The 27,724-nt window shown below is 45.7% G+C and overlaps 1 protein-coding gene across 5 annotated transcripts in view; it reads right to left on the reverse strand.

Moving 5' to 3' along the window:
- Positions 1 to 1,978: 1,978 nt before the first annotated feature.
- LOC135920011 (uncharacterized) overlaps positions 1,979 to 27,724 on the reverse strand; it is a 206,263-nt gene continuing 180,517 nt past the window's right edge. For all 5 annotated transcript variants that reach the window (XM_070536194.1, XM_070536195.1, XM_065454075.1 and 2 more), the window contains one exon: positions 1,979 to 2,111. In XM_070536194.1, the coding sequence (XP_070392295.1) occupies positions 2,097 to 2,111 (15 nt within the window). In that variant the 3' untranslated portion in view covers positions 1,979 to 2,096. The remainder of the gene's footprint in view (positions 2,112 to 27,724) is intronic.

Genomic DNA, 27,724 nt, shown 5'->3' on the forward strand with positions numbered 1-27,724 from the left:
ATTGCTCTCATATAACACATTTTAGCTGTGCTTTTCCGGAACATGAGACGGAAAGCTGTATTTGAACGAATAGAGACGAAAATATTTCAAGCTGACAAGTATTTTTTTTTAATTTTCTGCCAGTCACTTGCTCAACTGGAATCCAGCCTGATCATTTCTGGGCACCTTGCTGTGGTGCTTCTGCAAGGATTATTTCATTCTGAACAATGCTGGTGGACCTATAACATTGTGTGGAGCTCACTATATTGGGCAGCAATGAGCTTCGTCGAATTGCTTATCGAAAGCGGATTTCACCATAGAATGGCACATTAGTGGTTCAACAAGGAGTATTTTTTAGGGGTCTTGTGTTACTTAGTGACTAAGTTGCTCGCTTGAGAAATGCTTTACTAGTCTGTCACACATAATAAAACGACCTAATTTTAGCAGATTGGTGCATTTGGACAAAGATACTCAGATATACATTTACTTAGTTGTCCATACTTTTTGGTCGGCCATTTTGTTTAGACCTACACTAGATAGTTGTGCTTAGTGATACCATGTACATATTGTCACGTACGAGTTTGTACCGCTGTAGACAAAAGGACGTTGGGGGTGAACAGGAGGTTGAAGTGTTTTGACGATCGGTGGTGGTGTTACCCTTACTACTGAGCTTCAATCTTATAACTGCATATATTGCAAAAATATATATTTTCTCCATGTACCAATATGTCCTCGTATTATGGATCTGTATTGCAGACGGTGAAAATATCCAAATGCGCTTAATGAAGCTGCTCAGTTGACATGCAATTGGTCATCTCTCTTCACGCGCACTTTCAATAAATGTATATACCTAATTGTAACCACGCAAGGCAGAACTACGTTTGTAGATTACTACGCTAAACAAAATGGATCGCTGAAGACCTAATTACGTGTCTCAGAATCAAGTCTATATTCAAGAGAAATTCATTGAACTCAATAGTTAGACACATATCACTCAGTACACACCATTGTCGACAATAAACTTGGACCAAATTGCGAAGAACTACATTGTAAACATACACCAGACAAATATGACAAGAAGAATATTCCCTTTAAAAATAGGACTACAAAAAACGCAATGTGCCTCATGTCGTCCACGATATCTTTTTATTCAGATCTTGAAAGACCTTAGCTTCCTTCTGAGATCGGAGCTAGCTGTCACCAAGAAGATACATCAGTCGCTGACAAAAAAACACACTATTTCATAAAGAAACCTACCCTTCCGAAAGTTCGCGCCACAACGGTTGAGTTTTACGCAAATAAAACTTGTTTAGCCTCTCTGTCATCATCAATGACCACTGCCCATCTAATTTTAGCCTTGGAGGGGCCCACGCATCCCCATACGTGCGCTTGCCAACAAAGGCCGCCTGAAGCAGTCCTGCACCTGAAGCTTCTCGGCTTTGATTGGAAAGCAATCGTCATGTTTACTCAGATATGCGAAGTCCATCAGGTGGCCAGCTTTGCGTCGCCATCAACGCCGGCGGCTGAATCTGATTAACTCTTCTGATAGGGATTCGATGGCACGTCAGCAACCTCGACAAGCTGCAACGATCGTCCACATATTTCTTTTTTTACAGCGCATTTCTGTCCACACAGGTGAAAAACAGTCATAAAAACTTCCTGTTACCAAGCGGAACCGTATTTAAAATCGGCCTTAAGTGTACATTCGTAATTGTGCAAGTTTCGGATGTGTTAGAGACAACCACAGGTACGACTAAAATAAAATCATGCACAAAAATGCTTTAGAAAGAAGGTGATAGTCTAGTGCCGGTGCTTTGTTCCCATGATAGCTGCGATAATATCTCTGGAAACCTATTTAGGAGCGCAAGGAATTAGGAATGCTGGTATAGTTGGAAATTGCTCAACACCGCACCAGTTCTACCACTCAGGAACCTGATAATTCTATCATTTTAGGCTCTCTAAAGTGAAAAGAGACAAAAACATTAGGAAGCAGACAATATTTACTCAGGGAAAATTATGTTCTTTATTCTTCATGTACTAATAAGCAATTCAGTTTGTTCTAGTATATCGGTATTAAAATCCACTTTGCCATTAAGTAGACTACGTGTAGGATGCGTTTAGTAGAATACCTCCTGCAAAGAAAAAAGGAAGATAGATTAATATTTATTTCAACATCATGATCATCATGATTTTTATTTTCACCACTGCATACACGGTTAAAAGGAGAGTCGCAAGAACAACGCTTACACATTGTTTATACAGAGTTTGGCCCTATATCACAATGCAACCATAGCAGCTGTGCAATAATTACATAATATACGAAAAATACAAACCTTTCTATAGATGAGTACGTAGGTACACAGTTATACACTGATACCATACCTAATGATGAGCATTTCACAAACAATATCATCTTCTCTTTCCAAGATGACCATTTTATTTGGCGCTATACGCTGACGCAAAAAATACACCAAAGCCAAATAGTCGCACGTGAACGCTAAGTAGTTATAAGCAGTGCAGCAACTGTTGGAAGTAGGTCTTTATGGAGGAAGTACAACAGTATGCAATTTCGTTGTTGTCTTTTTCATCTTGTTTAGCAAGAACGCCTATGTGCCACTTTGAAGTGCTTATCATATTGCGTCAGCACTGTCGAAACAGCAATATTTTTTGTACCTTCTTTGTCCTTTTTGGGCCTTGTCACGAATCCTGACCAGCAAGATATTTTCAATTTCGTTAAATGTTCAGGATTACTTACATCGTAGAGGCAACATGCGCCTGCATATCGAAAACACGGACAAAGGAAATCTGACACTTCTACCGAGGAACAGTACATTTGCACTAACAGAAGCAGCCTTCTTTTGCAGTAAGTACTGTCGGCGTCACTCATGTGTAGAGAGCGAGAACGGCGGACGCCGGGCCGCTCCGGAGGCAGTTGGCGACGTCTAATGGTAGCTGCTGGGCTCGGGCGGCCTACGCATTTATTCTCGGGCCCAGCCGCTACCGTTACACTTCGCTGGCTAGCTGCGGAGCGCCCGGCTGCCACCGTTCCCGCGCTCTACACAAGGGTGACGCCGACTTTGCTCTTTAAACACATTAGACCCTCTAGCAGTATACCGGAGTTTTATATGACTCAACCCTCGACAGTACATTAGAGACATAAGTATTTCAGCCTCAAGCTGAGGTGACCGTTCAGCACGCGGGGTGATGTACAGAGAAAAAGAAATTTTACATATAATTCACTGCCCAAGCATATCACATCTCAAATATTTAAGAAGACACCGCAACGTTTAATGGTACCAACACTTCCAATCGCTTGTATAACTAAAATAACATGTATACGCTACAAAGTTTTACCTTAGCAATGCACACGGCTGCTTACTGCAAAGGACGTACGTCAACCTACATTTGTAGGTTATGTAGCGCCAAAGATATAATCTGTGTGATTTATGTTCAGACGCACCAGTAGCGACAGGTGTGGTGTCATCCGCATACGAGATCGTCACTCTATAGTTCATAGACATCACGCATCCAAACTACCCTAACGCTGTACCCTGTAGGACACTATACGCGCTTGCAATGATGATATGTCATTGTAACCCTTGGAAACTTCATTCTCAGAGAGCGATAAGATGGATCACTGGATAGCAACGGGCTGGCCAGAAATCCCGAGCCCGCCTCGCGCGCTGTGCGCCCGGCTCGGGCCGGGTAAGCAATTGTTGACTTACAACCGGGTGGGCTCGTGCCTAGCGGCGTCTAACTCGGGTCGCGCCCGGATTATCGGTCCAGGCATGCTATCTGCGACTCCACAATACTGACGAATACAAAAAAATGACTGTGGCTTAGGTAAGGTTAAGCCAAGGATGCGAAGCATACTAGCCTTTATTTTAGTTGTTGAACAGCTGTTTAGCCTGGTGAACTGCTGTTGCTTGGCTATATTTGGTTCGGCTAAACGAAGAAACAACTCATGCGTTACTCTGCTTCGCCTTCAAGAGTGGAACGCGACAGCGTTCCCGTCGACCCGCCATTACAATGGGCTACGGCGCAGCGACTACGCGCCCCGCATTGGACGCGGTGAGCGTCGAGCAACGCAGCGTTGGGCGCGGCAACGAAATGTGCGCCTGAGCAAGCGACGCACGCCTGAGCGTTAGAAACAGCTCCTTTCTAAGGCAACACCGCATTCACTAGAGGCGCTTTTGTACCGCATTGAAGCATCGTACTCGTGGGTCAAATAAAGAAAAAAAAAGTACTTGTGGCTCAGTGGTAGCGTCTCCGTTTCACACTCCGGAGACCCTGGTTCGATTCCCACCCAGCCCATCTTGCAAGAGTTGAGCCAAAGCCACTTCTCCTCTCTCGTGACGTCACGGTGTCACGTGGTATTCAAGGCGACACCGCCGCGCCTGAGGAGCTGGGTTGAGCTCTCGTAATATGCTTCGCATAAAAGTGCAAACCTATGTAAACTTTAGTTAGGTGTTCTGGGAGTGTTGTATGGGAGAGTCCAGGCGGGAAGGCCACGACACAGCAGCTCTATGCTGTAGACATGAGTTTACATTAGCGGCATTTCTCGGCCATGTAAAAGCGGTTCCAGTTATCAACTGCGCCAACTTTTTAATGCGATCAGCATGCGTTACCAAATTGGGGTACTTTTATCTATCTCTCTATCTGCCTATCTATCGGTCTATTTATCTATCTACCTTGCGCCAGGTGACCGAATGGTAGTCTGCTAAACTGAGCCGCTGCGTATGTGCTCGAGGTTATGGTAGCTCCATTGCTGTCATACAGTAGCGATCATACAGTTAAAGTAATTTTGTTCTGATAAAGCTGCCTTACCAATGTCATCATTTCACAAACTTCATGGAATTGTCGTTCAGTATTCATGGTCACCGCCTTAGCAGTTACATTATTGTCATTCCACCGCAAACATGCTTTAGTCATTCAATCGTGGTTATGTCGCGATTGTTGTGCCACTGTCGTCATTGAGTCGTTGATATGTCGTAGTGGGCACGGCGGCAACGTGTGGGCTATGTGCTCAAACAAGTTTCTGCTTTTTCAACAGGCGCTTCTCATCTGTGTTTCCTTCCATGGGAGTGCACGGAGCATGCGCCTGACCGATCCGGCTACTGCCAATGATTCTGCCGAATTGGAACTTTGCCCGTGGATTATCAACAACCTCGACTCCAGGAACCAAGGTGCAACAGCGCCGTGGGAAGACAGTATAAAGCAAGCACCCTTGCCGGCAGCATCCAGTGGGCACGGCGGCAACGTGTGGGCTATGTGCTCAAACAAGTTTCTGCTTTTTCAACAGGTCAGTTCATATTCGAGATATAGGAGCGACAATCGCTTTCTCGTAGTGCTGCCGTGCCCGCGGTTGTTGTCTTCTGCTTTTGCATCACTGTGTCTGCTGTTGTCGGGGGACGTTGAGACGAATCCTGGACCTGAATTATATATACTTGTACAAGAGTTGTGTGAAGGCCAAAAGGCCATTCAGGCCAACCTAAGCGGCCTAGGGGAGAGACTTAAGGCGCTGGAAGAGATTGTACAGCTTTTTAAGGACCAAGCGGCAAATCTTGCTGAGCTAAAAGAGACAAACGATAGGCTGAATTCAGCTTTGGAAAAACATGAAGAAAAACTGGCTGACTTAGAAGATAGAATGCGGCGAAACAATCTAATGGTGTTTGGGATATCGGAGAATGTCAATGAAACTTCAGAAGAACTTGAAAAAAAAAGTTTTTGTAGAATTATTCAAGAAAAAGCTCGGTCTTAACTTGAAAACTATAGAGCGGATGCACAGAATCGGAAAGCCGCATAAGAACGAATCCGCAGAATAAACCCTGAAGCCTCGTCCAGTAATACTGAAGCTTTATGATTATAGGGAAAAAGTAAAGTTTTTCAAAACTGCACAAAATTGAAAGGAAGTGGTGTTGCTGTTGGCGACGACTATTCAAAAGAAACACTCAATAAGCGCAGGCTACTCTGGAAGCCTGCCTTGAAAGAAAAAGAAGGTTCGCGCGTGCGCCTGAACCGCGACAGGCTCACTTTAGATAACAATGTCTAGGTATGGGAATATTCGAAGAACAGCCGTGTCAAGATACGGCGATTTCCAAAAGCCAAATTGACACACTCAAAGACTACACCGACAGATAGTAACCATTGAACCAATGCCGTCTTCCAGGAAACTGTCTTTCGACTTATAAACCTTAATGCTCGAAGCCTCTCGAATAAAGTCGGCGATATAGAACATGTGCTAGCCAGTTATGACCTCCATGTAGCCATTGTTAGCGAAACATGGCTGCGACCAGAAATACAAGATAGCGAGTTGTTACCTCCAGGTTATAAGATAATACGTAATGATAGATAAACTAGAGGAGGAGGAGTTGCAATAATAATACAGGAAAACATCGAATGTGTAAGGATGAACGGTATCCCAAATCACGAGAGCGCTTGGTGCCAAATCAAACTGGGAACTACTTCAGTCATAATAGGAGCAATCTATAGATCCCCTAACGCATCGATTGAATATTTAGAGGCCATCCAACACTATCTAGAAAAACAAAAAGAGCGAAACCAAAGGATCATAGTTGCCGGGGATTTTAACTTGCCAGGGGTTGACTGGAACTCGATTACTATACAGTCACGGGAACGAGCTGACTGCGAAGTGTAGCTCGAGATTGCTTTCGCTAACGATTTAACACAGGTAGTACAGGAAAGCACTCGAAAAACGGGAACTGTACAGTCCATATTGGACTTGGTATTGATGGACGGTTTGAAAGTTATCAGGTAGCAGTTGAAGCTGGCATATCAGACCATCATCTTGTATTTGTACAAATCAAAACCAAGGTTCCGGCGACAAATCCTAAAGAATGCGCTACGCAAGTTCCCAATTTTGATAAAGCTGACGACACGAGCATCATTGATTATTTGTCGTATCATATAGGCAGCCTGAGCTCTGACGATGACGTCAATGTGTTGTGGGCAAGATTCAAAACCATTATCTTGCACTGCGTAAACTCATTCGTACCAATAAGGAAAAAGAGAAGAAATAAAAGAAACCCCTGGATAACACGAGAGATCGTTCGCCTGAAGCGAAAAATAGGAAGACAAAGGAAAGTAAAAAATTGTGAAAAGATATCTAACCTATCAGCACAGCTTCGAATAAAGCTTTGACAAGCAAAAAAGAAATACTACGCGGAAACCCTTCCTAACTTCATGGTATCTTCTCCGCAAAAGTTTTGGCGTCACTTGTCGCAAACCACTCAAAGCCAATACAGCATTGTTGCTAACAACGAAATCATAACTGACTGTTCAACTATTGCGTCTTACCATAACCAGTTCTTCCAATCTGTCTTTTCAAATGTTTCTAATTCTACTGCTCCAACTACAGTAACATCATTCTCAGACGTGTCAGATATGCCAGATGTACGAATTAGCTATGAAGGATTACTATCGCTGCTGCTAAATATAGGAGAACATAAACCTATAGGTCGGGATGGAATTCCAAATGCCTTTTTGCGAAGATGCGCTGAATGGGTTGCGAGATACCTAGAAGTTAACTTTAATGCATACTTGCAACAAAAACAGGTCCCAGACGACTGGCTTGTTGCCGAAGTTATCCCGATACACAAAACCGGTGACAAGCAGAAAATTGAAAATTATCGGCCAATTTCTTTAACATGCGTCTGCTGCAAACTACTCGAACATATAATATCGAAAGCAATATATAAGTACCTAGAACATAAGAAAGCACTACATTCGAACCAACATGGCTTCCGGCAAAAACTGTTAACTATCACACTGCTGGTTGAAACCATCCACGACTTTTCAAAAGCAATAGATAACGGAAAACAGGTTGCTGCAATATGCCTTGATTTCTCAAAAGCTTCTGATAGGGTCCCTCATAATGAATAAATTATCAAATTGAAACAGCTTGGAATAAATAACAATATAGTGGAATGGGTTAGGTCATATTTATCAGGTAGGACGCAGTACGTGGACGTAAACGGCTACCAGTCCGATCGTTTATCTGTCACTTCAGGCGTTCCTCAAGAGTCTGTCCTTGGACCGATATTATTTCTCGCTTATAATAATGATATTTGTTCAGATATTAATGAAAACGTAACTGTGCGACTGTTCGCCGATGACTGTTTAATTTATCGAGAGATATGTAACCACCAGGATCAAAAAATGCTCAGCGAGGCACTGGCGTCTGTTGAAGAATGGTGTGAGAGATGGAAAATGCAAGTAAATAAAGAAAAAAACACTTGTTTTACGTGTCACAAACAAGGTTATGCACGTCCTGAATTTTGATTGTCAACTAAGTTCTACTATGCTAACTACCGTTAACAAATGTAAATACTTAGGAGTAACAATATCTGAAGACCTCAAATGGACTCAACATATCACTAATATTTGCTCCACCGCTGAAAAAAGGTTATGGTTCTTACATCGCAAATTAAAACTTGCTCCAGCCCCCGTAAAGCTAACAGCATATTTAACAATAGTAAGGCCTACACTGGAATATGCAAGCATTATATGGGACCCCTACCAAAAAGGATTAATTCATAAAATTGAGTGAGTGCAAAGAATGGCGGCTAGATTTATTCTTTCAAGGTACTCCCGTACTGATTCTGTGACAGAGATGTTGGAGGAACTAAATTTACCCCCTCTCTTGGAACGCCGTCGCCTAGCCAGACTTAAATTCTGGTTTCTGCTTTCTCGAAATTTACTTAACTTTGATGCAGCGCAGTACCTAATTCCGCGACAAGTCCGGAGCCTACGAGGTGACCACCACAACAACTTTCTAGTAGGTCAATCTCGTGTGAATATATACACATACTCTTTTATCCCTAGAACCATAAGAGACTGGAACGATTTACCGAACGCCATATGTGATTCTCAAACTGTAGAACATTTTGAAACCGAATTTACAAAATATTTTCTAAATGGACCCTCATGATCTAACATTTCTCGTGTAAGTTGTAGAATCTAGTATTGTTATATGTACAATGTTTCGATGTATGTGATGCAATATGTATCATGTAAGTTGTAGTATGTAGTACGTGATGCATTTTTCGGCTACACATTGCTGCTTTGTTTCACATAACGGTTGTTAAGTCAGATTTTGTATTATATTTATGCATAATGACACGCTGTGATTAAGTATTAGCTATACAGTGCTGCTTTATGTAAGCCCGTGATGCAGTTTGTGCCACTATTGTACCCCACCCCTGTAACGGGCCAATCGGCTAACAGTACCTGTAAACAAATGAACAAATAAATAAATATACAGCCATCGTCATGCATTTGCTGACATACGGCGGTCCTCATCGTTCCTTCGTCGTCATTCCTGCTTCATCCTCTCATTCTTGTCATACTGCCATCGTCCCACTGTATTCGTCTTACAGTCGTCATGCATTCATCCCTGTGCCATCATCGTCGTACACTTGTCTTCTTGTCATGGTCGCTCGGCCATGCTATCGCGCTGTTGTCGCACTATCATCATCATTGAAAAAATTACATGCAGTTGGGGCCAGCCATCGTTGTTAAGCCCGTTTCGTCGCTCCATCATCATACTTTCTCCTTCATTCTGTTATAATTGTGCTATCCTAAATTGTTTGTGATTATGCAGGTATCTTTATGGCTTTGTAATTCTGTCGTGTTTATGTCGTGTTTAGGCGCAGTCGTCTGCAATATTTTTTTGCTGCGCCAGAATATGTAGATTTTGATTATAGCCATCGCTGATGTGCAGCTTTGCTTTGCCTGTGCGCGATCATTTCAATGGCAAGACAGAAGCTAATTTGTGGAAAAGCCTTTAGCGTATTTCAATAAAATAGTAACGAAAAATTTTGCAAAGTTCATTACCAAATTTTGTTGTGTGTTAGCGCCTGGTGGCAGTCCCTACAGGTTTCCGTTATTTTTTACCGGTTCCAACGAGCTTAATATTTTGCCGTAGTTCTTAGCAAAATTAGTCCAACTAACTGAATTCCGACATTCAACTCTGTATTGTTCCTAGCTAAATACTTTCAGCCTATGATTATGCAGTAAAATGTCTGAACATTAATGAGAGGGATGTGAAAAAGAAAACAGCACATGGAAAAGCTTACTGTATCTGTGAATTTTTATTTTAAAGGCAATTTTTGCATTTTGGGTGGCTCAACTCACGTGCTCGTAGCCTTTTATATGTCTTCTAGCAGGATGTGCGTTTCCTGCGAATTTACGTGAACGAACAAGCGATCATATCTCACTCTGACGGAAAACTACCTAACCTTTGTTCTAATGCCCCGTACTGAAACACAAGTATGCATAGTATAAACTTGCATATGTGGCAAAATAACGATCCTAAGTTGTTGATTCTAGCACTGACAAAGTTGCGCTAGATTTAGAAGCGGTAGAAGCCTAAAGAAGTCATGACATACACCAACTCGCCCAAACTGCCACGCTTTTGAAGCCTCTGTAATGTCGCGGCCGCGCACGCCCTGCCGGACCACTGTACTATTGTGTACTAGACTCGAGAGTGGGTCCAACGAGGGATCTGCGCTGAGGCATTTTTTACTGAAAATCCAGATAGCGCCACCGTCACCTTCTTCAGGACGCCACGCCCCCGCGCGCGGCGGAGGCCGCGGAGGCGCCAGTCGGCTGCGTGGCGCCGCAGTCGAGTGCAGTGTTGCAATTGCTTTCGAGGATGACCCTGGCTGGATTAGCCGGAGCCACGCAGTCAGATGGATCGCGTTTGCCGTACGTTTTCCTTTCTAAACCGTGTGTGCGTGTTTCACTGCATCAAGTTATAACGAAATGCAGAGCTCTTATTCCGCAGTAATGAGGATCATGTGCAGTAATGGGATGAGGTACAGGAATAAATTAACTATGTGGCATAATCAGGGGTCATATAAAAATTGGTAGGCCTTTGTTTTCCTCCTTTCTTAAGGCGACTCATTGAATGTTACCAAAACGTTCCCGATGCCCTAACAACGGCAGCAATTTGACATTTAGGGAGCATGTGGGTCACATTATTCATTACGTCCAGCAAATCTTTTTTGTAGTTTAATTGTGTGTGTTAAAAATATATATGGAACAGCCGTTTTCTTTCCCATTTTTATGCGTCATGCGCTTGAGATATAGTTGGTTTTCCAGATCCCCTGGGTGAACAAAGCAAAACGGATTGTTTATATTTGCTTGGATTATGAAGCATGTTATCGGTTGTCTGTGTCTTTGAGCTCGCGCAGGTTTCCATTGTCACATGCCTCCAATCTGAATGACGGTTCAACTGAGAGCGGGAGCGTTCTCTTTCGTGACCGGCTTTCATCTGTTGCGTATGAGACCATTCTCTTTCACGTGGGCTACTCGGGTATAGGCTGCTCGTAGTGATACACCAGAATATACGGCAAGAGTTTGTGGGTACCACATCAGATCGAAGCGCCGGCTTTCCACGCTGTGTAGATACTTCCTGGCCTTCGATGATATGCACATAATGTCTCAGTATTTACTTTGCATTGTAGTGCAGCTCACAAGCGAAGTCAGTGGCTTCCAAAGCGCCGATCCGTGAAGTGAAGATTACGCTCCCACAACCGGCAGCTTTCAGCATCTTTAGGGACGCCGAAGAGCGAGAGCTTCGCCAGACCTTTCAACCTACTGTATGCGGTTTCGCATAAACATGGAAGTTGTAATCAACACTTAAACAGTACTTAAACATATTCAATGGAGTTTTTTAGAAGAATTTGTTTAAACCTATTTTTGGAAATTTGTTTATTTAGGTCTAAAATGTTGCCAAGTTATATTAAGCAGACTGGGTATTTGGTGCAGAATATGCTGCCGACCATGGCAACTTCTAATTTCTGGTGTTCTTATAATTTGTGTATGGATGCAGTATGGTCGCACGCCGAACAGAATGATCGCACCCCTTACTTGCCGCAGCGATATGTCATGTGCCAAGTCTAGCTATTAATGATTGCGCTTACCATCTGTCGAATGCTACGCGAACAACTCTTCAAGATAACCCAAGCGGTCTGCACGCACCAAACATTTTTAAGCAGATGCTCGTTTTTATTCCTTTCATAACTTTCCGCACTTCCATGACTAAAAAGCTACAACAAAAATTGCCTTTATTATATGTAGGCTTTGTAATGGTTGTGGTCAACAACAACAAAAAAGATGCCTTTCGATTCTTCTCATCTGCACTCGTGGGCACGCAACAAATCACGAGCGGCAACGATACAGCCACATTGACACTGATACGTTAGAAGTGTACCCTATCCATACGCCGACACTTGTAACACAGCTAAGATATTTGCCCACCCTTAGCGGAAAGGTGCTGTATTAGGATAGTAGTAAAGACGAATGCCGCAGTTTCCGCAGCATTCCCGCCGTGTTTTTCTACGTCACTGGCAGCTAAGCATGCCCATCTGTTTCTGCCCCCTCATAGTGGACATGGCGACGTTATTGCCACAAACTTACCGATAATGACGATATTATTCATTGCTGATATGGAAGAAACTTTCAATGCAAGTAATGTACTGGAGAGAAAAAAAATCGCGTTCGGCGCATTTGGTATGTTCAGCTTGATACGCCGGCCGCCACTTTTGTTTCGGTGTCCCGCACTACATAGAGTGGCAGCCACCTATTTGTTGACCTGTTGCCATTCCGCAGCCAACGCGGGGTCAAAAAAATTCTTCTTGCGGGAACTTTAACCGGCATAATTATCACACACCTGAATTCGCGACCATTATTTTTATAAGAAAGTGCGATCATTCTGCGAGTAAGTACAGTACTCTTGTGACACCAAGCTCACTTGTTTTATTGCAGGTGTGGCTGGACCTGCAGAAAAGCTGTAAGCAGACTGCAGTGTTGCTGATCAGTGCTGATCTCCACGTACGAGCTGGTCCCACAACATCCAGGCACCACTGTGCTTTCACAAGGTAATATGTTGTGGACACCTTGCACCTCAGTATCAGTTTTGAGTTTGACTTGATAAATATTTAAGAAGACAGAAGGGTTGGCGTTGGTGATAAATACACTCGTGTTATTTTTTAAGGTGCTCTTTCTGCAGTGTTCCTCATGTACATGTTTTCAGAGGATGTCTACACTCCTTAAATGCGAACTGCCATGGAGCTTGTTTAGGCCTAAAACTTGAACTCTTTCACCAAGAAAAACTCCTCATTTAACTCACAATTCATAAGGAAGGTAAGGAGGGGACAGCCAGTGTCGAACTATCCAGTTTGACTGCTTGCCCGGCAATATCAAGTGAGAAGCGAAAGGGCAAGAACAGATAAATCGGCAATGCATGTTGCTTGCACAACTGCGAATGCGACACATGGCATGGCTACTATGAATGCTGATATGACGATAAAAATATTGTAGTTTTTACGTTAGCCGGTAAGCTAATTGATATTTTACGCCAGCAAGCAATCAGTTTCGCAGGTGTAGTTGTTGCACTACTTCAGGAGTAAGATATTATTTTTAATGAAAATTGAGTAGTGCTGCGGTTAGCGAAGCCATTTCTGCCTGTACAATAAATTAGGCATTTTTAAAGAGGCGGCATATAACAATTGTGTTGGTGCGCCACATAATTTGTAAAGTGATGGGAGGTTTAAGTGAGCGAAAGAGGAAGATTAACCTTGTCGTACAAACAGATCCTTGTCTGAGCTGTCGTCACTGTGATGCAACGGCTCCCAGATAACTGGCGGGGGGGCTAAAGTTAGCCTTTAAAAACTGACGCAATAATACGAAAAGCCATTGTAGAAAGTGTGGTTGCACCTTTGTTTGACCAGTGTAGTATCGGGGGCAGGCCCAGACAGCAGCTGAAATGTTATGTAATAGAAGCTGTTCGTATTCAGTGCTCTAACATGCTAACAAAAACTGTCATTTAGTTTCTATAGTGGTATTAAAGGTGCATTAATCGTTCCTATAAACAATTCTGCACTGGCATCTATGCAGTGTTTTCCATCTGCATATTCCGCAGTGCGGTAGCAAAAAGCTGTGAAATCTGTGTATTCACTTGCATGAGCTGCTTATACTTGCTCATCAAATGTAAGATACTTGTGGAAAAGTATTAGTCTATTTCTGTGGTCTTGTATTGCAATTATGCAGCCATTTCTATTTGTGAAATACGAACATTTAACAGAGACGAGAACAAGACAATGCGAGGACGAGCACTTGCTTTCCATTGCTGTGGTTATTCTTGAAATATCAATTTACGTAGGTAGAAAACTCATAAGCCTCCGTGTTCTCGTTTTGCTGTTTCTCTGTGAGATGTTCACGCTTTACACACAATATCATGCAAGAACCAGCCCAATCAGTTATGCAGTGGAGCTACCTATTGTGCATGTCAGTTCCAATGGCTTGTTGTAATCTAACAGGGCTGGCTGCTTTGTTTAGCTTTTTGTGCAGATGCATATGAGCACTGTTTCAAAAACGCCGAGCACTGTGGATACAGAGGCAAGGAGGCTGAAGGACCTGAACAAGCACCTGGTGTTGCATCTGGGTCGCAAGCCCCAAGGGTAGCGTTGGCCTGGCGGCCTGGTGCACAACTGGAAGCATCCGAAGGTCCTGGCAAAGCATGAGTCGACTGCTAACAGAACAACTTGTTTATTCTAGCATCGCAAAAGAGCCGCCGGTCAGGTCGACCGAAGTGGAGAGACGGGAGAGCACGTTACTCGACGGAAGAACTCGGAGCCTCTCTCTTGGCGTCCGGTGGCAGCAGCTTTTATACACTCGGAGTCGAGGGCAAGAAGGAACGGCTCGACATGAAGCCCACGTGACGGCGTCGCACGGACACGTTGAGACTAGAAGGTGACGCATCCGCCGGGCCGGCGCCGGACAGACCTCCTCGCTTCACAGTTTGGGGAGCTCCTCTCCTCGGCTGCCGCGCTTTGACAAGCGTGGGCACCAAGATGCACACACACACACACACACACGCACACACGAAGACACGTGGCATTGACACATGCCTGGACGCGCATGACAGGAGGCCTTGCGGCAGCGCTGAACGCGCCAAAATGTCCGCCGCTTTGAACGAGGCCTCAGCGTCCGTTGCATCCGCGCCGGCTATACTGCGCGTCGTAGGCGAAACGTAACAGACCGCCCCGCCGGGAGAAGGAGATCCCGATGGACAGGGAACTGCATCCGCTGTCCGAAGGGATGTCGCTCGATGATGCTCATAACCGAAGTCGGTCGTCCCTCGGCCTTTTTTGAGCGCAGCGCATAGAGAAGACCTCGTTCTCATGTTCAGGTTCACACAGGACACTGTAAAGTAACTTCGGGAGAGTTGCCACTTTTGTTCTCGTTCGCAGCAAGCGTTAGAACTACGCCGAAACTCAGGCGCTCAGTCAGCAAGCACGACACAACCTTCACTAAGCCATGCCAGGCTCTTTCCCCTTTTATACTACTGCCTAGTTCCTTACAGTAGTCTAGCAGCACTCAGAACGCGTCCACAAATTGGAAAATTGCACTAGAAAGCACGTCATATCTTTGAAACACTAAACAAAAGCAATATGTTAAAAATCCTGCCTCAGTAAGAAAACATCAGTAACAAACAACTTTGAGGCTGATTCCTACGTTAGGAGCATCGACTTAAGCCATCGGCGTTACCGTTGAGACTCCCCTTTTTGTAACGCACCTCGAAAGAATATTGTTGTAAAGCGAGGCTCCAGCGCAGGAGGCGGCCATTTTTGGGAGAGATGGTCTGCAGCCATTGGAGAGGTCAGTGATCCGTCTCAATGATAAACCTCGAGCCGGCTAGGTAGCATGACAATTTCTGAACGGCCCATACGAGACACGCACACTCTTTCTCGGTGGCGCTGTACGCCTGCTCACGACTGGTCAGCTTACGACTAGCATACAGGACGGGGTGTTCCACTTCTCCATTTTCCCGTTGGCACAGTACAACGCCCATGCCTCGCTCACTAGCATCGCACTGAACAACGAACCCTTTGGTGCAGTCTGGCGATCGTAGCACAGGCTGGCTTGTTAGGGCGCTCTTTAGGGCGCTAAAAGCTCTTTCCTTTGTCTCGTCCCAGACGACTGTTTGGAGCTCTGTTTTTCTTAGAGCATCCGTCAGGGGAGCCGCGATATCAGAGTACCTGGGGATGTACCTGTGATAGTAGCCGGCGACACCTAAGAACGACCGAATATCGGTCTTCGTGCGCGGTTGCTTGAATATACGACGTTAGGATGGATAGTTGGGCGTGTTGGTTAAGCATGGTTAAGAAAAAAAAAAGGCGCCCTGTGTGTGTGTGTGTTTCTTCTTTGTCCTCCGTCATTTTAGCGCCTTCACTTCAGAAAACGGTTGCTTGAAGTCTCGCACAGCGGCCACCTTTATTTCAGAGGGGCGGCGACGGCCCCGTCCAATCACGTGACCGAGGTAGACAACCTCGGCCTGTGCTAACTGGCACTTGGGAGCCTTGACTGTCAAGCCCGCTTCGCGCAGGCGGGTTAGCACTGCCCGCAAGTGTGCCATATGCTCAGACCAGGATGCGGAGAATGTCGCTACGTCATCTAAATACTGTAAAGGGACTTCTTCCTGTCCCCGCAACACTTTGTCCATGAGGCTTGAAAAGCAGTATGGCGCGTTCTTCAAACCAAAACTTAAAACTTTAGGACGGAATGTTCCCATTGGTGAAATGAACGCCGCATACCTACTAGCCTCTTCTGTAAGTGGAACCTGCCTATAACCCCTGACCAGATCTAGGGTGGAAATAAACTGAGCGCTACTAACTTTCTTAAGGCGCTCCTCGATTTTAGGGATCGGATAAATTTGATCCTTAGTGATGGAATTAAGCCTGCGGTAGTCGACGCAAGGACGAGGTTCCTTGCCCGGTACCTCAACTAAAATCAAAGGGGAGGTATAATCACTCTCACCCGCCTCAACAACTCCTAGCTGTAGCATTTTCTTTACCTCAGCCTCCAAAATATCGCGCTGGCGGGGTGACACCCGGTACGCCTTTGATCGTACTGGCTCTGGGGAGGTAAGTTCTATGTCACGAGTAAGGACAGAAGTCCTACCAGGCTTCTCAGATAACTGACCTTGAAACTCTTGTAAGAGGTGGTGTAGTTCGGTCTTCTGCTCAGGCGACAGCGGTGCTTTACTGATTAAGTCACTAATGACTGGATCGGTATCTTCCCTGTTCGTCACTGAGCCTAGTCCCGGAAGCTCGACCGGATGCTCTTCGGGAACGTTTACCATCATACACACCACTGCTTCCCGTTGACTATAGGGTTTGAGCAGATTGCAGTGGTAAAGTTGCTGTGCTTTTCGTTTTTCTGGCAGACTCACCACGTAGTTAACGTCCAACAGTTTTTGAACAATCCGTGCTGGGCCCTCCCACTGCACGTCGAGTTTGTTCTTTAGCGATGTGCGCAATATCATGACCTCATCGCCCACCTCAAAACGACGGGCCCTTGCTGTCCGATTATAATAAACCTTGGCCCTCTGCTGGGCCTTTGCCATTGCTTCACCTGACAACTCCTGTGCCCTTCTTAAGCGTTCGAGGAGCCTAAGCACGTACTCCACCACGATTGGGTCGTCGCCCCTGCCTTCCCACTATTCTCGAAGCATGCGAAGCGGAGACGGCAGCGAGCGACCGTACACCAGCTCAGCTGGCGAAAACCCCATAGCCGCATGCGGCGCGGTCCTTAATGCAAACATCACCCCAGGCAGACACAGCTCCCAGTCAGTTTGTTGTTCAAAACACAATGCTCTCAACACGCGCTTCATGACGGAGTGGAGCTTCTCAACGGAATTCGACTGTGGGTGGTACACTAAGCTGTGTAACAGCTTTACCCCACACCTTTCGAGAAAGGCTGCCGTCAAAGCGCTAGTAAACACTGTGCCCTGATCTGACTGGATTTCCGCAGGAAAACCCACTCGCGCAAATAAGGACAGTAGTGCATTGACTATCTCAACTGAGCTGAGTTCTTTAAGCGGCACTGCTTCAGGGAACTTTGTCGCTGGGCAGATCACAGTCAAAATATGTCTGTACCCCGTGGCTGTTACCGGCAGAGGTCCCACTGTATCAATAACGAGCCGTCTAAAAGGCTCCGTAATGATAGGTGCCAACATCGATGGCGTCCTCGATTTGTCCCCTGGCTTGCCCACCCGCTGACAGGTGTCACATATCCTGACAAAGTGGTCTGCGTCCCGAAAACACCCTGGCCAATAGTACTCCTGCAAGAGACGGTCCTGAGTTTTCTTAACTCCTAGGTGTCCGGACAACGAACCCCCATGTGCCAAGCGCAACAGATCCTGACGGTAGCACTGAGGCAGGATCAGCTGATCGAACTCCACTCCCCTGCGGTTTAGATACTTCGGGTACAGGACACCACGTCTTTCCACAAAACGAGCATTTTTCTTGGCGATACCTTTCTTGACATTGCAGTGCATGTTTTCTAGGCTGTCATGTTTTTTTTGCTCGGCTATCAAAGCTGACCGGCTGACTTTTAGCAACCTATTAAGTTCATCTGACGTAGGCGCGATGAGCATATCTGCAGATAGCTCTTCTAACTTTCCCGTGCGGGCATTTCCTCTCCAGTATCTGGTGCCTTCAACGCTACCGGCTTAATTTTATTCAGTTCGGACGTGCTCTGAATATCAGCTTGCTGCGCCTCCGACCCTTTCTCATTGATCGACAACGTCGGCCCAGCAACTACCGCCTTTGCAGTGAGCTCCCGAACTTTCGATCTGGTTAAGGCCTGAACGCTAGCCTCACCAAACAAAAGCCCCTTCTCGCGCAGGAGGTGAGGGGACCTGTTCGAAAATAGGTACGGGTACTGGGGGGGCAGCATAGATGACACTGTGGCCTCCGTCTCAAGTGCTCCGAAAGGTCCTTCAATAAGCACTTTTGCTACGGGCAGACACACGCTGTGAGCTTCCACGGCTTGCTTGATCCACGCGCACTCGCCCGTGAACATATCGGGTTCCACGTAAGAGGGGTGAACTATATCCATCGTAGCTGCGGAATCGCGAAGCACTCGGCACTCTTTCCCTTTCACGAGGACGTCTCGCATGTAAGGCTCGAGAAGCTTCATGTTCTCGTCAGTGCTGCATTATGACAAAAACACGACTCTTGTTTTTGTTTCCGGACACTGCGCCGAAAAGTGACCCGGCTTCTGGCACGTATAACACACGCGCACTTGCCTCGTCTCGAACCGCTTTCTGCGTTCGGCTTCGGCTGCCGCTGTCTCCTTCCGTTCGGTCGGACTGCTTTCACTCGCATCCGCCCTACGTGTTCCCCCCTTGCTCTCATGGGCGCGAACTTCGGCCTCTCAAACTTGGAGCTAAATTCACCCTTTTGACCGTCCTTAGCTCCGCGAGCCCGACGCGTCACAAACTCCTCGGCTAGCTCAGGGGCTTTAGCCACTGTACTAACCTCTGGCCTATCCAAGACCCAATACCGCACTTTCTCAAGTAACCGACTATAAAACTGTTCCAGCCCGGATCACTGCAGAACTTTCTCGTGGTCACCAAACGCTTTCTCTTCTTTGAGCCACTCCTGAATGTTTGACATAAGCCTGTAGGCAAACTCTGTATATGACTCACTTCTGCCTTTCTCATTTTCCCGAATCTTCCGACGGAACGCCTCCGCTGGCAGCCTGTACTTTTTTAGCAGACTCGATTTCACTTGGTCGAAATCCTCTGCCTCTTCTCTCTCCAAGCGAGCGACTACGTTGGCCGCCTCGCCGGGTAACAAAGTGAGCAAGCGCTGTGGCCACGTTTCCCGAGAGAACCCCTGCTTCTCGCACGTTCGCTCAAAGTTAACCAGGAACAAACCAATGTCCTCTCCAAGCTTAAACGGCCGCATCAGGTCAGTCATTTTGAACAATACTCGTTCTCCTGCACCGTGTGCCTGACTTACATTACGAGCGCGTTCCATCTCTACCTCGAGACGCTTCATTTCTAAAGCGTGGTCGCGCTCTTCTTTTTCTTTCTGCTCTTTTCGTTCGCGCTCATCTTTCGCTTTCTGTTCTTTAAGTTCGCGCTCCTGTCTTTTTGCCCTCTCCTCAATGGTCTCAAAGCATTCCGACAGCTCGTCATCCTCAGCTTCTAACTCAAGAATAGCCCTTCGCAGTTCTGGTTTTCTGAGTTTGTCAGAGGCATCCAGACCCAACTCTCTTGCAAGCTCCTGCAATTTCGGTTTGCGCAACGACTTCCAATATATGGTTGCTCGGAATGCTGCTTTCTCTACTGCCTACTATTGTCTAACCGCAAACTAACCCGGCAGCAACGACAACCACAATTACCAGCTCTGCTTCTGACACTAACAAAAGCCTGGCAAAACTCAGAAGAAGAAAGTCCCGCACTCACCAAACCTCGCAGCCAAGAATTCAGCGCAGTCGTTCCGCTGCAGCCAACTAGCCATAACACAGGGCTCGTTGCACTGCTCCCGGATAGTCGTTGTGCTGCTCAGCATACAGTCAACGGCATATCTTCGCTGCTGCCCTCCGTTGTCGCGATCTCACCGCTGGCAAACAGTTGTTGCAACTGGGTCGCAAGCCGCAAGGGTAGCGTTGGCCTGGCGGCCTGGGGCACAACTGGAAGCATCCAAACGTCCTGGCAAAGCATAAGTCGACTGCTAAGAGAACAACTTGTTTATTCTAGCATCGCAAAAGAGCCGCCGGTCCAGTCGACCGAAGTGGAGAGGCGGGAGAGCACGTTACTCGACGGAAGAACTCGGAGCCTCTCTCTCGGCGTCTGGGGGCAGCTGCTTTTATACTCTCGGAGTCGAGAGCAAGAGGGAACGGCTCGGGATGAAGCCCACGTGACGGCGCCTCGCGGACACGTTGAGACTAGAAGGTGACGCATCCGCCGGGCCGGCGCCGGACAGACCTCCTCGCTTCACAGTTTGGGGAGCTCCTCTCCCCGGATGCCGCGCTTTGACAAGCGTGGGCACCAAGATGCACACACACACACACACACGCACACACGAAGACACGTGGCATTGAAACTGCCTGGAGGCGCATGGCAGGAGGCGTTGCGGCAGCGCTGAACGGGCCAAAACGTCCGCTGCTTTGAACGAGGCCCCAGCGTCCGTTGCATCCGCGCCGGCTATACCGCGCGTCGTAGGCGAAACGTAACACTGGCCACCATGCTTCAGGATGCAAAATAAAGATAGTTTGTGTTAATTGTGGGCCCTTAAAAGTGTCGTCTTTGTCTCTGAGCTGGCACATTGGCCGACTCACGTGATCGAAATTAATCGCTGCAATGTTGGCAGAACGTGTTACTGTGTGGAACTTCACCAAAAATATTGCATGAACAAAAGAACTCATTCAACACAAATGCAAACACTTGTAGAATGCAGCTAAACAAGAATAGTGTCATTTTGCATAGCTGAATGAGAACCTTTTCATGTAGCATACACAAACGAGAACGATATCGTTGAGCATCGCCGTGGGAGAACTATCTCGTCAAGCATAGCTATGCAAGAATAGCCTCGTTTAACATACCCACACGAGAACGGTCTCGTTCAGTGAAGATGTCCACTCGTACACATGTGACGTACGACGTCGTTGAGTCTACGGAGCAATAATAGCGTACAGAAGTTCTCGTGAAATTCTCATACATATTTTTTCAATAGGGAGGCTCTGGCCCAGCCACACTGTGTGTGACCTGAGAAGGCTCTGAAGGCCGATGTGTTGCCGCACCCTGTTGCAGTGCAACAGAATAGTTTTTGTTTTGCACCAGCGACACTCGCTTCCACCCTTTCCTGAAATTTGTATTTCCCTTTACATTCACTGTGATAATGTCTTTTTCTTCTGTCCATGTTGGGCAGGCACGCGAGTAAGCAGGATGACTGCCCTCGCAGTTTATACAGAGGTATTCTTCAACTTTGCATTTGTCTGATGGGAAGTACATTTAACGCATGTGGTTTGGCCCAGGCAGTTCTGTGAGCCATGGCCGTACCTGTGGCATTTGAGACAGCGTCGCGGGTGGGGTATAAATGGTTCAAGTTTCAGTTTGGTGTAGTCTATCTCCACGGAGTGAGGCAGTATGCTGCATGCGAACGTTAGGACGAAGTGATTTGTTTCTATTTCATTTTTTCCCGTCTGATTTTTATTCTGTACACATTTGCAACATTTTTTTTCTTTGATCGGTTTAGGAGTGTTCCTTCGGTCAAATAGTTCAGGTGATTGTCAGAAATGACACTAAGAACACTATTCAGTGATCGTTGACGGCTGATAACTATGGAAATGTCCCCAAAGGCTGTTACTCCTGAAAGGTACAACAATTCCAAAAGAAGGACCCCACTTGCTAGATATTGTATGTTATAACTTTGTCCAATGGGATCGGTTAGAGCTCTTGTCACATTGAAAGGAGTGACACATCATGCAGCAATTTCCTCGTGCTCACTATGCCTCACACAAAATCTAGGAAAGTTGATTCTGTTCTTCTGGAACAACTACCGGTGACATCAGTATGCCTCTTCTTGTTAGGAGGGTGATCGGTTCAAGGAAAAGAACTAGCCATAAGAATTGCCTTTTTCGAACACGGCATCAGTCGCCCACCGCGGAGCCCAACGACGTGAATGGGCAGGAGCTTCCAAGCTAGACCTGCCTACGCCAGCTGCATACCGCGGCTCTAACCCAATAGCGCGTAGCTCAGGGTAGTTAGCTGCGCACGGTAAACCCTTGCCGCCAGGAAATATTAAAGTGATAAGATCTGAAGGGCACACAGGAATGATTCAAAGTGGGAGACAAAGGCGAAGGTTGGAGAGGAGGACAGGACAGGCGACTGCAGATTTCCTCCAGTTGGGCCAGTCTGGATGTGCCGTCTATGTGAAGGAGAGGCCAAATAGGCCTCTGGGGGGCCTTAAAGGTCGGAGCCACCGGCACCTGCTCAATCCCAAGGATCCCCCTTTCCCCGTACACGGCTAAGCCACACACGGCTACATGAGGGAGGTTCCAACTCTCGTGTGCTCGGGTAGCGTAGTGTGTAAACACACCAAATGACTGCTTAAGCAAGCGGCCCTTCGGGGTCCCATGTATCTCTATGGAGCCTGCCTTGTCAAGCGTTGCAGACAGAGGAACGTGCATGTTGCTGAGTGAAACGGCCCTAGAATGCTTATGCGCTAAAAAATTACTCACTTGAAAAACTGTGGTATAAACTTTTTTAAAACAGGTTTGAAGTGCCTCAGACACGCTGGCCAACGTTTCGATAGGTGGACCTATCTTCGTCAAAGGCATCGCCTTTGACGAAGATAGGTCCACCTATCGAAACGTTGGCCAGCCTGTCTGAGGCACTTCAACCCTGTTTTAAAAAAGTTTATACCACAGTGTGCCATTCCATCTGCCAGCCCCTTTCTTGTTTTTTCACTTGAAAAAAGAAGTTCTGGTGTTGAATGTTACCTTTGAGAGGAAGCGTGTGGCAGAGAAAGTAGTTACCTGAACGACAACGCTTATTTTTACTTTTTGTTTCTCTAAGGCGTCGGACACTCCACATTGAAGCTGTCCAAGCGGAATTTCAATATCAGTATCCATTAAACAAAGTACGTTGCCTAATTGATATTCCACTTGCCTTATTACCCCTGCCTCGAAGCTTCACAGACTTTTGCACATTATGTTTCTGCCATCTAGAGGCACTTCTAAACGAATGTTTAGAAGTGCCTCTCTTGCTTGCACAGGTTTCTAAGCAGCTCTCTATGTATTTTTACCACTGTACTCAGAAGGTAGCGCGAAGCTTCGCGGGACGTGGTTGCCCTAAAAGCGTTCTCCTTATATATCCCCTGTTTCACCGTATATTTAAGGCAACAGACTGGATTGCTCGCTTGTAGTTCTGACGTAGCTTTGGACACTTCGTTAATTTATTGAAAGCGACCGGTTGACTTCTGGCATCCCGCTCGATTTGTCGAAGTTCTGGCGCTACACGGTTGAATATGAACGCTACGGTAATTAAGCCGGAACTACTAAATGATATTGCTGACATTTATGATCATTGAGATTACTCCTGGAAGGTTATTCATTGATGTCTGTTTGACGATTGGACATACTTTAACGTCTGTGGTGTAGGCGTTGCTTCTGTTCCTCGCTCTGGTCATGGGCTGCGGTCACTTTTTGTCAGGTGGCCCATCAAGCATTTCACAGCAGAACAACGACGACCTGCCTCGGGAGATAGCTTCTTCATTTCTTCGATCACAGCAGGACTTCATAAGCATTTAGGATGCGCTCTCTTATATAGGGAATGGCGACTGCGAATTGTGTACAAGTGCGTGACGCTGCCAGGGGAGCAGATGGTGTTATACTCAGTGACGCAAAGGATGTCGAAACGGTGGTAAAAATTTACCGATGTGGTAAATAGTCGTTGAATATATTGGACTCGTATATGAGTTTCATTTGACGTAGAAATTACTATGAAGCGACGTGATGTGTATATGTCTTTGTTGTGACTTTTAAGTTTGTCAGGTAGAACGCAGATGCAGGCAAATGCAACTGTATTTTGGGTCAGTACCACGATATTGGGTTTCTGGGTCTAATAAAGCTGAAAAAAACGGTTTTTTGCGCAGAAATAGTCCTCCCTAAAAAAAGTGTTTATTATACATTGAAAAAAAAACATTGCATAAATAAGCCGATTTCCTTCCCTGTATAACGAAGTCTATGAGATAGTGGTGTTACAACCGCGCGCTCCTCCTTATCATTCTTATGGTCCCTAACGTCGTCTTCTTAATGTTGTCCTCTTTGAAAATGGGCGACAATAAATAGTTACCTGACCAATTTGATATAGTTACTTTTATTAAACCCCTTGCAGTCTAGATTTTTGTCTATGTCTATACCGTAGCCTTGCACATGAATGCAACAATGTCTACTCCACCTTTTTGCAGTTTTTTTATACGGACACTATAATCGCGTTATCCAGACTGCCGACATGCTAGTGCTCCCATCAGCCTTAAAAAGTTTCACGTGGCAAATTCATTTTCTGATTATGAGGTACGCCGTAGTATAGGACTCCAGAAATTTCCACCACCTGGGGCTCTTTTACGTGCACCTAAATCTAAGTACACGGGCGTTCTCGCATTCCGCCCCCATCAAACTGCGGCCGCCCTGGCCGCAGTTGGATTGGAGCGATGAGCGATGGGGGAATTCGATCCCATGATCTTCTGCTCAGCAGCCTAACAACATAGCCACTAAGCAACCTCGGAGGGTTCATCAGCTTTAAACATTGGTGCTTATGAATGATGGACATTCCCACCCATTCTGTCTTGTTGAACATCTTAGCATTCCAACACAATCCGCTGTGTTCCATCCAGACTTTTTCTGCAGCAAATAGATGCTGGTGTGCCGAATATGTGCCTAAGCTTGAGGTTTTATTTGAGGTTTTATTTATTGATTTCTTTCTGTCAACATCAACAGAAATCGAAGCAAAAGCAAAAGGCTATACAGCCTGACTGGGGCTTTTGCTCCGAGACACAGTTCAGCAAGCAGGCATACGCAGACAAAAGATAATCATTGAACAATCTAAATTGTCTCTAGCTATAAAAAAAAACAAAGAAAAATATAACAGAGTAAAGAAAACAAGCACATCGACATTCTTATATTGGAACCAGCAGCAAAAAAAAAAGAAAGAAGGAAACAATGTGTGCTAAGAAATAAAACACAGTGGACATTGAATAAGATAAAAAAAGTCAATACACATGGAGGTTGTAATCAACACTTAAACAGTAAATAAACATATTCAATGCAATTTTCAAGAACTTGTTTAAACCTATTTTTGGAAATTTGTTTATTTAGGTATAAATTGTTGCCAAGTTTATTATGCAGATTGGGTATTTGATGCAGAATATGCTGCCGACCATAGGTACTTCTAATTTTTGGTGTTCTTATACTTTGTGACCGGAGGCAATATTGAACACATATAAAAGAACTGTACCTGGGGTATAGCTTATTATATTGGATATGCAGAAAAAACTTGAGATAATAGATTTGGTTAGCTTGCAATATGAAATGTTTTTTAGTAAATAGCGGACGCGTGCTGAGACCTTGCGGCTGACCATAATATCCCTCAAATATTCGTAGTACGTTTTTTGTAATCTGAGTAATGTGGTATAGTTCTGTGCTGTCGTTGTGCCCCAAATCAACACGCAGTAACTACGCCTGGAATAGAATAACGTATAATATAGCGCTTTCTTGAGCCAAAGTGGTAATCATCGGCTTAACCTGTACATACATCCAACACTTTTGCTTAATTATAATGCAAATTTATTTACGTGTTTATTCCGACACAGGTCTTCCTGTGACCATACGCGCAGAAATTTTTGAACCATAACTTGCTGAAGCGTCTGGCCCTCAAAGTAAACATTTAAGCTTATATACCGTGGCTCATTGATAGGTGCAAACAATATGTATCTAGTTTTACTCACGTTCAGCCGTAACTTCTTGATTTTAAGCCACCAAGACAGCTTACTTAGATAGGTATTTACACTACCTTCAAGGTTAGGAATTGAAGCATCAGTAAAAAAATATATATAATGGTCATCGGCGTACATAATTATTATAGGAGAATCCGGAATGCGACACAGGTCATTTACGTAAATTATAAGTAACAGTGGACCGAGTATAGATCCTTGTGGGACACCTTTGTTGACCTTGGCACGCGAGGATGTTTCCTGAATAATAACTAGATATTGGTAATGGTCTGTCAAGTAATTTTGCAGTAATCTATTGGCAATACCACGGACGCCATAATTATTAGGTTTTTCTAGAAGAACGCTATGACACACGGTATCAAATGCTTTACGGAAATCTACAAACAGTCCCAGCGTGTAAAGCTTTGACTCAAAATTATTTAGTATCTCACTTTAAATATCGAATAATGCAAGCTCGTTGGATTTGCCTTTTTGAAAGCCAAACTGGGCCTCACTTATGATATTGGCACGCACTAGTTACGCTAGAAGTCGAGGAAGAAGAAGTGTGCGTGGTAGCTGCTGCAAACACGAACTGTAAACGGCCGTTCGCTTAGAACTGACTGACTGGCTTTTCCTCTCGTGACAAACTGGTGGAAGTGCTGGGTACGCATCCATTGTATGCCTACGGGTCCTGAACCAGAAGCTACCGACGCCAGTACCTCGGGGACGGCAGAAATCTATCGAAGCAGACGTCGCCTCCTAGGTCTTCCACCGCAATACAGTCCCCTGGCAAGCTCCGTGAGGAAGATGTCAACAACAACCGCAAGCCAAACCGAGGTGATCCCAAATGCTCCCGTACCATACATTCTCAACGCGCCTCGCACCCCTAACCCGTTCCATGGCGACGCCTTTGAGAACGTTGAAGACTGGTTGGACCATTTCAACCGGGTCGCCGCCTTTAACGACTGGGACGATCGCCGTAAGTTGAAGAACGTCTACTTTTCCCTTTTAGACGCGGCGAGAGTTTGGTACGAGAACCCCGAAGCCTCATTTACCAGCTGGCAGGACTTTTACCGACTGCTTTGCGAAGCCTTCTGCACTCGCGAAAGGAAAGAAAGAGCCGAACAGGCACCGTCTTCGAGGTTCCAAATGCCAAACGAAACCGTCGCCATGTTCGTCGAAGACATGACGCGATTGTTCCGCCGGGCCGATCCACTAATGCCAGAAGACAAGAACGTGCGTCTGTTAATGCGAGGCGTAAAGGAACAGCTTTTCGCGGGCCTTGTGGGCAGTCCTCCTACAACAGTCACTCAGTTCGTTCGTGAGGCAACAGTCACGGAACGTATGCTTCGGCAGCGGCTCTCGCAGTATGAACGCCAGACCACCATGACTGCTGCATGCTCTCTCGTACCTGCAAATGATGACAGGGA

The sequence above is a fragment of the Dermacentor albipictus genome, chromosome 3, assembly GCF_038994185.2.
Source record: "Dermacentor albipictus isolate Rhodes 1998 colony chromosome 3, USDA_Dalb.pri_finalv2, whole genome shotgun sequence".
Classification (NCBI taxonomy): Eukaryota; Metazoa; Arthropoda; class Arachnida; order Ixodida; family Ixodidae; genus Dermacentor; species Dermacentor albipictus.